At 32.0% G+C, this 14,001-nt stretch overlaps 1 protein-coding gene across 2 annotated transcripts in view; it reads right to left on the bottom strand.

Annotated features, from left to right (window-relative positions):
* CngA (Cyclic nucleotide-gated ion channel subunit A) overlaps positions 1–14,001 on the bottom strand; it is a 195,868-nt gene that overhangs the window by 128,121 nt on the left and 53,746 nt on the right. For both annotated transcript variants that reach the window (XM_076416227.1, XM_076416228.1), the window contains exons 2-3: positions 4,736–4,890; positions 4,512–4,674 (exon numbers count right to left, since the gene is read on the bottom strand). In XM_076416227.1, the coding sequence (XP_076272342.1) occupies positions 4,512–4,674; positions 4,736–4,863 (291 nt within the window). In that variant the 5' untranslated portion in view covers positions 4,864–4,890. The remainder of the gene's footprint in view (positions 1–4,511; positions 4,675–4,735; positions 4,891–14,001) is intronic.

Genomic DNA, 14,001 nt, shown 5'->3' with positions numbered 1-14,001 from the left:
TGATTTTTTATATGCTCCCACAAAACTAATATCGAGATGTAAGCCGCCATTCCAAATGTCTATGAATTGCATTATTTACAATTTTTCTTTGCAACATATTGAAGACATGCAACAGTCTACCACCGTACAAAATATGATATGGGAGTCTGCCAAGTTTCTTTATATTCTTACATATGAGTATTATTAGCGTTATAAAAATATTTTTAAAAATTAAACCGATTTCAAAAAATTAATAAGGAACTCACTGAAAAATAAAAAATAATCAAATTTAGATTTTTAGCACAAAACAAAAGTTTTAAGATATAATATGTGCATAATAATCGTTGTGATAACTAAATAAGAATAAACAAAACCTTATTTAACCGATCTACTACACTTATTTTATATTCTACTATATACACACAATTTAGCTTAATACTTACCAAAACCTATTTATCTATTTACAATATAATTTTAACTATTACCAACTGATTAGTTTGAAGTCAGTGCCGAGTAACAAATTAGATTTGTTTTGTTCGTAATTTAATTTTGTTTATATAATACAAAATTATATTATCATTGTTTGGACTAGGCACCAAACAAAGAACAAAACTAATATCGAGATGTAAGCCGTCATTCCAGATGTCTATGAATTGCATTATTTACAATTTTTCTTTACAAAATATTGAAGAGATGCAACAGTCTACCACCGTACAAAATATGATATGGGAGTTTGCCAAGTTTCTTTATATTGTTACATATGAGTATTATTAGCGTTATAAAAATATTTTAAAAATTAAACCGATTTCAAAAAATTAATAAGGAACTCACTGAAAAGTAAAAAATAATCAAATTTAAATTTTTAGCACAAAACAAAAGTTTTAAGATATAATATGTGCATAATAATCGTTGTGATAGCTAAATAAAAATAAACAAAACCTTATTTAACCGATCTACTACACGTATTTTATAGTCTACTATATACACACAATTTAGCTTAATACTTACCTAAACCTATTTATGTATTTACAATATAATTTTAACTATTACCAACTGATTAGTTTGAAGTCAGTGCCGAGTAACAAATTAGATTTGTTTTGTTCGTAATTTAATTTTGTTTATATAATACAAAATTATATTGTCATTGTTTGGACTCGGCACCAAACAAACCACAAAACTAACATCGAGATGTAAGCCGTCATTCCAAATGTCTATGAATTGCATTATTTACAATGTTTCTCTGCAACATATTGAAGATATGCAACAGTCTACCACCGTATAAAATATGATATGGGAGTTTGCCAAGTTTCTTTATATTGTTACATAAAAGTATTATTAGCGTTATAAAAATATTTTTAAAAATTAAACCGATTTCAAAAAATTTATAAGGAACTCACTGAAAAGTAAAAATAATCAAATTTAGATTTTTAGCACAAAACAAAAGTTTTAAGATATAATATATGCATAATAATCGTTGTGATAGCTAAATAAATATAAACAAAACCTTATTTAACCGATCTACTACACTTATTTTATATTCTACTATATACACACAATTTAGCTTAATACCTACATAAACCTATTTATCTATTTACAATCTAATTTTAACTATTACCAACTGATTAGTTTGAAGTCAGTGCCGAGTAACAAATTAGATTTGTTTTGTTCATAATTTAATTTTGTTTATATAATACAAAATTATATTATCATTGTTTGGACTCGGCACCAAACAAACCACAAAACTAACATCGAGATGTAAGCCGTCATTCCAAATGTCTATGAATTGCATTATTTACAATGTTTCTCTGCAACATATTGAAGATATGCAACAGTCTACCACCGTATAAAATATGATATGGGAGTTTGCCAAGTTTCTTTATATTGTTACATAAAAGTATTATTAGCGTTATAAAAATATTTTTAAAAATTAAACCGATTTCAAAAAATTTATAAGGAACTCACTGAAAAGTAAAAATAATCAAATTTAGATTTTTAGCACAAAACAAAAGTTTTAAGATATAGTATGTGCATAATAATCGTTGTGATAGCTAAATAAAAATAAACAAAACCTTATTTAACCGATCTACTACACTTATTTTATATTCTACTATATATACACAATTTAGCTTAATACCTACATAAACCTATTTATCTATTTACAATATAATTTTAACTATTACCAACTGATTAGTTTGAAGTCAGTGCCGAGTAACAAATTAGATTTGTTTTGTTCGTAATTTAATTTTGTTTATATAATACAAAATTATATTATCATTGTTTGGACTCGGCACCAAACAAACCACAAAACTAATATTGAGATGTAAGCCGTCATTCCAAATGTCTATGAATTGCATTATTTACAATGTTTCTCTGCAACATATTGAAGATATGCAACAGTCTACCACCGTACAAAATATGATATGGGAGTTTGCCAAGTTTCTTTATATTGTTACATAAAAGTATTATTAGCGTTATAAAAATATTTTTAAAAATTAAACCGATTTCAAAAAATTTATAAGGAACTCACTGAAAAGTAAAAAATAATCAAATTTAGATTTTTAGCACAAAACAAAAGTTTTAAGATATAATATATGCATAATAATCGTTGTGATAGCTAAATAAATATAAACAAAACCTTATTTAACCGATCTACTACACGTATTTTATATTCTACTATATACACACAATTTAGCTTAATACTTACCTAAACCTATTTATCTATTTACAATATAATTTTAACTATTACCAACTGATTAGTTTGAAGTCAGTGCCGAGTTACAAATTAGATTTGTTTTGTTCGTAATTTAATTTTGTTTATATGATACAAAATTATATTATCATTGTTTGGACTCGGCACCAAACAAAGCAAACTGAACGGCTTTTACATTGAATTTTGGTAAGCAAATCCTTACTAAAAACTTCTCAAAAACACCTGAAGGGTATAGCAATACGGTCACTGCATTCAACATCAACTTACCAAATAACCTCAAAGCCTTAAACCATAATATTTAAAGAAATATGCTCCAACTTCTAGTCGTTGAGGAGTTGTGTCTTCCCTCACATCAGCTCAACAATAGCATACATGAATATCTGATTATTTTAGATAGAAAATACATATGTGAAAATATTCTGTGCCTTTCAAATTTGAAGGTTTCCCTCGATTTCTCCGGATTCCACCGTCAGAGACTGACTTAGTCCTAATGGGACTACCTCGGTAGTGCTCTCTTTCAAATAAAAAATAATCTTAAAATCGATCCACAATTGACGAAGAAATCGGCGAACATACATAAAAAATATACATATAATTGAATATAGAACCTCCTCTTTATTTGAAGGTGGTTAAAAATAGAATTAAGCCATGGAAATGTTCAAGAGATTATTAACACCGCGACCATATCGTTCTTTGGAGGATCAAGAGATTTGGTCTGTAATTTTTGTAGACGTCACATAAGCTTTCAACAATGCTTAGCACGAAAGCTTGACACGTAATATAATCTGGACAAAAAGATTCCAAATTTGTATGTAGAGATAATACCAAATATATCACAAATAGTCTTTTTTGAGTTGAAAGAGATAATATAAACAGGACTGCTTCAAGTCCAGGGTATTCTTTATCTAATGCATTTTATATATTCTCACAATTAGGAATAACTAAACAAATAATTTTCAAACTGATAATGAAACAACAATCCAATAGATTGGACAAAAACAGTCCATCACTTAAAAAAAACTCGTTAAATAATGCGTAATTGATGAGAACAGTCCCAAATATTTAAGAATACTTGTCACGTTTATTCTTCGTAAATGTTCATTTTGCAACATCAAATTCAAAATAAGAAATGAAGTTGTACATATATTAGGTGAAACGGTATGAAATATGTGGGGAAAAAGTGATGCCAGTCTTTTATAATTCGAAATAATTATTCTACAACTTTTTTTTAAACACGACAAAATATAAATATATATAGAACATATATCTTCAGAATAAAACAATTAGTCCTTAACAAAAATATAATACGTCACAATAACGCTTTTCTCATATATTTTATTTATTCAAATATTTAATATGAATTCACTGACTTACAACAATTTTCTTTCACCAGTTGCTGGTGAAATGCACCAAGTCCGAATAACACACATAAAATATTATATATTAAATTTGGTAAAATTATTCTTGACCACTCGATAATTGTACTAAAATATTTATAGACAAGATAAAAATCAACCAATTTTCAACATAGTTGAACAAATTTTTCCATAGAAAACCGCCATATTAATTTTGATTTAGCCGATCAAAAGAGCTGCAACGTTTTTCTACTCTTATATTAGCTTGTAAATTGTACCTTTATATTATTATTTTTAATATAATTATACGTTTTAAAAATATCACTAAATATGCTGAAAAAATTAAATAATTTTTATGTTTCAAATTGAACACAACATGACATTGAACACAACATGACATTGAACATAACATAGCATGCATAAAAGCTAAAAGATTCATTAAAAATTATAGAAATGTCACCACTTACTTGTGAAGGATTATCCAAAGTATTGTCCGCACATCCAGATTGTACCCGAACCTCGGCCAACGCATCCCTGGATCCATCTCGCGATAGAACCATCCCCAGATCCGTTCTGGACAAAGCATTCAGCAACTGTGGCTGAACTTTAAACCGTGGCTTAGTCGGGAATCTATAATAATAGATAGAAAAGACAGAATGCTGGAATGAGATTACAAAAGGACAATTCGCACCTGTCAGAATTTAGTCCGTCTCTACAGGGACCTGGATCTCCACAACTGTTCGCTGTCTGGACAGTGAAGACTGGCCCAGTCCTGTTGTTCATGTTACCTCGAGCAGATGCCATTACATAACTCCACATCGTAATCAAGCATTGCCACTCTTATTCCTGCAACAAAAGTAATTGTGAGTCAATGAAATATTAATAATAAGCTTTTTTCTAATATTGTTTTTAAATTACTTTTCTTCCTTTTTTATTTATATATTTGTTGGATAATCATAGTCATTTCACATCCTTGGAAAATGACAACGATACTTTTGGATGGGAAGGGTCGAAATTCTTCAGCATGATCTCATACAGTTGATATTAATCTTGTGTTTATGTGTTTGTATTTACGCGTATACTAACTAAATCCATGACTTAAGAACATATCATCAACAGAAAATAAAATCGAACAAGACATGGTGATAATACCCAACTATCCAAATACTCAATATAATATAACAGGTCAATTGAAAAGTTCCTGGCCTACCATAGTAAAACACATTTTTTTGGCAAAATTAGTTTTTTTTTATTCAACATAATTCCCCTCAATGGTGATATACTGATTACAGCGACCCTCCAACTTTTCGGTACCATTTTGTCCTTTACCTCAAAATAGGCCTCAGTTTCGGTGATCACCTCTTCATTCGAAGAAAATTTCTTCCCAGCGAGCATTCTTTTTAGATACGAGAACAGGAAATAGTCGGTGCCAGATCTGGAGAATACTATGGATAAGGAAGCAGTTCGAAGCCCAATTCATGGATTTTTGCCATCGTTTTCACTGAGTTGTGACAAGGTGTATTGTTCTTCCTTTTTTTCAAATGCGGCCGTTTTTTGGTGATTTCGTCCTTCAAACGCTATATAATAGTCGCTGTTGATGGGCCTTCCTTTTTCAAGGTAGTCAATGAAAATTATTCTATGTGCATCCCAAAATGCAGACGCCATAACCTTGCCAGCAGACTGTGTCGTTTTCCCACGTTTTGGAGCGGGTTCATCGAGTGCAGTCCACTCGAATTACTGTCGATTGGACTTGGTAGTGAAATTATGGAGCCATGTTCCGTCCATTGTCACATATCGACGCAAAAACTCAGGTTTATTACGCTTGATCATCTTCAAACACTGCTCCGAATTACCAACTCGTCGTTATTTTTGGTCAAAAGTGAGCTCGCACTTCACTTATTTCACTCAATTTCAATTTACGGCCATTCAAAATCATTTTGTGGATTTTTAAAATATTCTCGTCGATAACAACCTCTTTTGGGCGTCCACTGCGTTCACCGTCTTCGGTGCTAATTTCACTACGTCTAAACTTAACATACCAATCATTGATGGTTGATTTTCCTGGGGCAGTGGTTGGAAACTCGGCATCAAGCCAAGTTTTTGCTCCAACCGTATGTTTTCCTTCAAAGAGCAATATTTTATCAACACGCGAAATTCATGTTTATTATTCACGATAACTAAAGTTGCTTCACTGAATATGCTATCATTCACAAACTAATGATTCGATAGCTGTCAAATGTATACACGCATCTTTTGAGTGTTAGGGCTAACTAAAAAACATATGGATTTAATTCTAGTAGTGCCATCTACGTGCCAGGCCGGAGACTTGACTGACCTGTTATATTTTTGAAACTTGCCTACAATTTATATAAATTGGCAGCGTAGCAAAGTAAAGTGTTATTACGCACAGTATGATTCACTTTAAATAGACTCTTGTTTGAATGTTTGTTGGGAGAAAAAATAACTTTGTGATGCAGAAACTAAACAAAAATTTATATGAATTTTTGGGTCGATATGAATGAAGCTTGATAAAAAAACTGCTATAAAACTTCATGCGAGGCAATGAAAAATATACGCGTAAAATATACATTAAAACATAAAACCCTCAATTCATAATTAGCATACGTAAGGATCTTTCGGATCTCAAGAGATGACTATTTCCGCAATCGCTTCTTGACATGGTCTTGAATGATTTTGCGTTCAAAATTATTTTTTTAGAACAAAAGTGCCATCTTCCGTCTTTAATATCCAATCACCAACAGCCGTTTGGTAGTAGTGTCAGTCGTTTTGAACGCTTGTTATTTGGACAATTTTTAGATAAATATATGAATTATACTTCGAGCTAATTACAAAATCACCTTACAAAGAGTGGACGTTGTATTAAAAATAATTAACTGCCAACTCAGCTGCAACAATTTTTATAAAGATATTTTTCATAAATAATCGCAAAATTTGAAGTAAAATTCAGAGACAATAGCATTGCCAAAAAAGAAAACATATTTGCAAGATGGCAGATCGCCAGAACACACCTTCAACAATAGACATCGTCCATATAAGAATGGACGATTAGTTTAATACCCGATTTTGAATATTTCAAAACCATTGACCTTTTACATTGATACAATTTTACGTTCAAATTCCAAACAGAAACTCACCGAATATTACGCGAACGGAGCTGTGGCTTAGACATCTGCCTCACATCGCGTCTTCCGAGCATCTATGTCCCTTATACCTTATTACTTACAGCTCGCTGATATTGCCGGTTATTCTATCGTCTACATCCTATCTTTGAGGCTCACACACGTCACTTAAAAGTTTTATTCCTTTGTCTCGGGCTGCGAAACTTTCTAATAAAAAGCTAAACAACGCCAAATTCCCGGTAACGAGGATATCAACTGACAAAACGCAGGTTTAAAATAAACGTTTCGTTCTTTATCTATTGTTAATAAATAGGAGTATAGTAAAAAATTAGAATTCGAAACAACCACCAAATAGCGATAACTTATCGTTGTTTTTAGATAAGATTTATAGTATCCGTCAACTTTAAAATAATAATATGTGAAAACTTCCCATCCAGACATCCTGTTTATGACTGAAGCCGAAATAATTCAGATATTCGGTTCTTAGATGTCGTAGTTCGATGAAAAAAAAGAAGATAATGGTTAGGAATGATACCAAATTTACGCGAAACATTATTTACAGGTTACATCACGTCAGAATCTATACCAAAAGCTCATCTCCATCGAATCCGAATCAGATTCCTTAATAAAACGCACTCGCTGCAGAATTTTCCTTCCTCAAAATAGGCGCAGCTTGAGGGATATAAATAAACATATTAAATTGGAAACATAAGAGGGTAATGTCTAAACATTTCCTAGAAAGTACATACAAAAAAAGTTATATAACAGGTGGCAAAAGTTCCGTTACGTGCTATGTGAGTGTTAGTTCAGTTTCGCTTTAACCATTGTGTTGGGTAGACGTCCAAATTTTATTGAAAACTAGCGACCCGCCCCGGCTTCGCACGGGTGCAATGCTGATACTAAATTAAATACACTACAGAAAAAATATGAACGTTGTATATAAAAACATAGCGGCCCGCTCCGACTTTGCACGGGCATAGATATATGCCTATGTCACTCAATGAAAACATGATTAAAATCGATCCAGTATTTTTGGTTCATTCATTACTGCCCTTGGCCTGCACGCATTAAATTTGAAGTAAAACAATTCCTCTTCCCCTATACTTACTATGAAGATTTCCTGCTATCTTTGGAATATCTAAATTCATACAATTTTTATTACATTACACATTTTTAAACGCAAATTTTAAATTTGTAATATCTCCGAAAATATTTGTTTAATTTACATGCTGTAAGGAACCATATTGATCTATATTAATTGCACACTGTATTTAAGGTACTTAATTCGATAAGGATTAATGCCGTATTGCTTAAAATAGCTTCGTAAATAAGCCATTCTCTCACGTAAAAAGTAAACAATAAAAATGGTTAATGTGGGTTATCCCTAAAAGATAAACATATACCATTGCGGACTTTTTTGTAGAACTTTTTATGGTGTACAATACTGTAGTACATTAATTTGATCTAACTCGTAGGGTTAGGCAGCATTTTTGGTAATTGCTAAATAAGCCTAAAAAAATAGGTTAATTTACGACATCACGTTAGAAACTTCTAAAATTAGCAATGTTGCCTTAGTACATTATGCATGTATTGTACATATAAACCTTCCTCTTGAATCACTCTATCTATTGAAAAAAACCGCATCAAAATCCGTTGCGTAGTTTTAAAGATTTAAGCGCACATAGGGATATAGGGACAGAAAAGGCGACTTTGTTTTATACTATGTAGTGATAAATATACGCCACAAGAACGAGCAGAAATAGTGACAATATTTATTGAAACTATTCGTTCCATTATTGTCACTCAACGGAAATTGCGTCAAATATATCCTAATCGTCCAGTGCCTCACAAAACCCCAATTTATCTTTTACATGTGAATTTTCGACAGTACAGTACGACAGTAGGCAGGCCTCGTTCTGGAAGGTGACGAATATCTCGTAACGCTAAAAATGTGGCTCTGGTGCGTCATAATGTTGTAGAGTCTCCAGAAACATCAATTCGGAGACGTCATTCCCAGTTACACATGTCTACACGTAGTTTAAGGTACCAATCAAAGCAGAGTATTTTCCTTACAGGTTTCTACGTAACTATTTTAAACTAACCAATCAAATTCACGTTGTTAACGCCGCCGATGATTGAACTAAGCGAAACATTGTCCCATTACTTACCATTGGAGTTGCACACCCCTGAAAGGTACTTCCATAGAATGAAATAATATATTAGGAAATTTCATATATTTTGATCAGAGATATCGTTTGGTGAAATTGCAAAGTATCATATATCTAGCTAAAATAACAGTTTTCCATTTGGTATTATTGGGTAATTCAATGAAGACCTGAACCTGATTTTAATTAAAAACTATTAAAATTGTATGATGATGCTGCTACGTCATATTTCAATTATTGGTTTTGGTTTCAACGATTAAAAAGTGGTGGATTTTTGATGATAAATTAAAGACAAAGAATGGCTGATAGGGCGTAAATGTAAATTATCATTAGATAACAACAACAGTTTTTCTGACGCATTTTACTTTATCGTCACGTGTTTTGCATCATTGGTCGCATGCTCTCCTGCGCATTTCACACATCTATACAACTTGGACAGTATGTTTTGGTATGCCGATATGCTTGGCATCTGGTACATTGTGGGATGATTATTTTTGTGTATGGTGGATCAGATTTAATAACATTGTGGTCCAAATACTTAATATCGTAAACATGTTTATTATTTTCTTTTGGCTTCAAATCAATATAAAACACTGAAAGTAGCTCCTTTGTTGCATGATGCTTAATATTATGTATATTTACAATTTCGTGGTCTTGTTCAGCTAGGGCTATGTTAATTTGAAGTAGTTTTTAAACATTTGAATCTTTATTGTTTCAGATCCGATTGTTTTTATTGTATCATGCTGGATATTGTCTTGAACCAGTCATACAGATTTTTAACAACACCCACCTTATATATTGTTATTGGGGGTGGTGTGGGAATTGCTTTTGTTTGGTTTTCTTTGTTGTTCTGGTTTTTTTCTGTCTCTTCTGTCAGGGCACTGAAACTGTTGTATATTGGGAGGGGTTTGTGAAGCCAATAGTCGCTGATTTCCATATTATTTCGGACTAGTTGTCCTTCAGGAGTTCTTAAGCGTTTTTTATCGGCAGTTGATTGTTATTTCGAATAGGGGGTGATTCAATTGATAAATCGACATAAATGTGTTGCGGATTAGCCATTATGTATTGAAATTAACCCCACAGATCACTTAATAGTTATTAAATGTTTAATATAATTTTTTTTACAGGCATCATATTTTACTCGCTCGAATTACCATTCCGAGAATAAGAAGGAAAATTCCTAGAAGATAGAGCCTTGCTTATAAGAAATAAATTATAAATGTCATGTTCAATAATTCACGTTTTAAATCACGTTCTCACCTTAGAATGGTTGAGACTTTTTCACTTTTTATGACCAGCACTTCTATGACACCAATAGTAACACTAGATGTTTTTTTAACAGCAGAGCATTCTGAAAGGTACGTCTGCACTCCGAGGTGATTTGAACAGAACCAGAGCATCTAGAATAAGATTTAGATTATAAGTTGTATGGCAGATCACTTACTGAAGCGATTTTCTACGTGTCATATTATATAACGGAAATCATATAATAATACTTAATGTCCACGGACCAATTGTTGATGTTCTAAGAGATTAATAAAAAAAATTAGCTTTCGTCGAGCTTATTAAGAAAATACAATTTTTATTCTTAAAGCGCCTTTTGAGTGTGTTCTCATCGGCCGAATAATAAAATCGGATAGTTAAGTCGTTATTAAATATATTATTAACATTTTTTCTGTTAACAACTTAATTATTACTACAATTTTAATCACTAAACTTGTAATAAATGAATCCCAACATTGTTTTGTCGATTTATCCCAGGTCCGGCGAAAAAAGGAAGTAATTACTTGACAAACGTTTTCATAGGGCCCACTAAATTATCGGATTACAATGTCCTGGATGCTTTAAAACGCTTTCACAATGTTTATCAAAGAAACAAAAGCCTAGAACCGGCCCTTTCAAAAGCCGTGCGGTATCCGACGTTCATCGACTGGGGAAAATCCCGCTTTTCTTATACCCTTTTGTGATCCCAGCGTTACGGGATAAAAACTATACCGCCTATTATGCACGAGATCGGCCAGAGACTAAACTAAAATAGAAATTCATCTATTATGATATAATATATCATATTATGATTCCTTGTAATATGTCGATTAATTTTCTTTTCTTCCACAGTTTATATAAAGATAAAAGAGGAATACACTGTGAATAAGGACTGAATTATACTAATTTCGTTTCATTTTTGGTCTATCAAATTCGATTTGAGGTGGTACTGGTGGGATATGTTGCCAAATGCCTGTAAAATTCTTAAAAACATTAATGATAATAATTAGAGGCAACCTAAGTAATTAGGCAACCTGGCAACGTGCTGGCGTCGTAAATCTTGGCTAATTTTAATTGAATTAACAATTTTTTTGGACTTTAGGTTTGGTCGGACCATAAAAGTACTTCTGTTAAGATTGCAGAAGTAAATTAATAGTTTTTGTTTGTAAACCCTTTCACGTTCTGTTTTGAATTAATTCAAATAACTGGAATCAAATTAAGTATCAAGAAAAGAAGCTATTCTGGACATTGGGGTGGCAATTGTCCAGCAGTTACTCACTTCCACACGCTACTATTATATATTATTTTTAAAAGCATTACTCTTTCGTTCAAGCATTTCTTTGTGTAGCTAAGTGGAATTCAGACAAAAGTATCGCAGCTGAATCTGTAATGTAATCACAAAAGTCCCTAGTTCAAGGACCAAAGATGGACTAAAATTGCTGGGAACTCAACTGAAATGTGGACGAACCTTGCAGTTGAGAGTGTACAGCTGCTAAAGATTCAGTTTCCTATATGTATGTGTAAAGTTCAACAGTGGGAAACAATTCCATACCTGGATATTACGAAAATTTCGATAGGAACAGTGTCACTTACAAAATCAACGATACAAACTGGCGGACGGAGGTAGAGGCGATGAGTTTAAGTCCACGCCATCCCTGTGGTCATTTCTTTAAAAGGGATTACATTGCGTGATTGTTTCGTCACTCACTACGATCTACGCTGGACATTTATTATTATTGTGTTAAGATTGAAAGTATCTAAAATTAGACGTCGTCGATATAAAGATTTTTACTGGGTTTTTAATAAATGAAAAGCCTCAATGTCCTTTGGTATCGCCGTTCAACAAGTCGCCTCTTCTTTTCATACAGTTATCTAGTGTTTGTTTCTTAAGCCTTTTCACAGATATCATAACTAATGTACATGCCTGGTTGCAATTGTGTAGCCCATCGAAGACTCCATTCTTTTGTATTATAATATACTTAATAATAAAATTACAAATTCTTCTTTTATATTGTATATTGAATTAAGTAAGAACATTTTTCTCGTTTCATTATCAAATCACTTCTATATTATTATCGTTATCTATTTATACAAGTTTTGCTCAATGCGGTTGTCAGTTTTCATTTAGATTAATCTAAATAATTACGAAACTACGATAAAACAGGAGATCAATTAATAACAGATACTGTTTGGGACCAACGCAACAAAACTTTTGTTATAATAGTCCTTTGCTTAAATAATATATCAGGAGCTAGCATATATTTTGACTAGTGATCTACTAGCAAAAATGCGAAATAACATATGAACGTAAACAACTGGTATGCACGCAACCTAATATAACTGTTAAATAGGATAGTTTTGTTAAACTAAGCGTGGAACAAACAAAACGTTTAAATAATTGGAAAATGGTGATTTTGACATCAATGATAGAGAGCGACCTGGAAGATCAAAACCGTTCGAAGAAAATTAAAAGAACAAGACCAACAAAATTAAAAGAATTCAATCTGTAACTTCCAGAAAGCTTAATTGATGAAACAATTAATTTCAGAAAAATTTAAAAGGAGAAAAATGAAACACGAATTTGCCGAAAATAATATTTCAAACAGATTAATTCAATTTCGGTACTCAATCAAATAAAGTAGAAAATAATGCAGAATATTTTGACCAAAATATATTGTACGGATTAATCTCAATAATTGCATTTTTAAGATTATAATTGATAAATCCAATCAAACCCAAATATATCACATCAAAACGCAATGTTTAGTCAATTGTCCTAGGTCAAACAGAGGACAATTAAGTGGTTATTAAAATAGTTACTCTGTTGTTTGCCAATAAAAAATCACTTACTTCTTCACCACACTGTCAATATGGCCACCGTATCTCAACCGTGTTTACGCAAAACATCGAAAAAATATTTGGTTACTTCATAAACACAGCTCACACACCCTGTTCTCTAGACTTCGTTTAATTACAACAAAATCCTCTCCGATAACCGCCATTTATATCGATTTTCAGTCATCCCCATTGCATTATCTTGATATGAACCAGGCACAAGTCCCAATAGGGCCGCAAAACCATCAATTCCGTATCAACAATGATAGATTTACGATTATTATTCAGATGAATAGAACATTATCTGCGGTGGAAAAAAACCTCCAACAATTGGGAATAAAAACGTTAAAATACAACAATTTAAATATTGTCAATATACAACATTATAACCCCAAAGCCAAGAAAGAATTGTTACAAGGTGTAGCTAAAAAATAAGAGTATGGCGCTAAAACTAAGATTGTGTGCTACCTGGGTTGCTATTTACATTGTGAGCTTCGGCAATACTAGAAATATTGACCTTTATAATCAAAACCTTCTTTAAAAGTTTTGTGATT

The sequence above is a fragment of the Rhynchophorus ferrugineus genome, unplaced genomic scaffold (genome assembly GCF_030347505.1).
Source record: "Rhynchophorus ferrugineus isolate W39M unplaced genomic scaffold, kcgeb_rfMv2 rfM10, whole genome shotgun sequence".
In the NCBI taxonomy this organism is placed as follows: Eukaryota; Metazoa; Arthropoda; class Insecta; order Coleoptera; family Curculionidae; genus Rhynchophorus; species Rhynchophorus ferrugineus.
The sequence above is the reverse complement of the archived record's forward strand: the minus strand, read 5'-3'. Positions and strand labels throughout refer to the sequence as shown.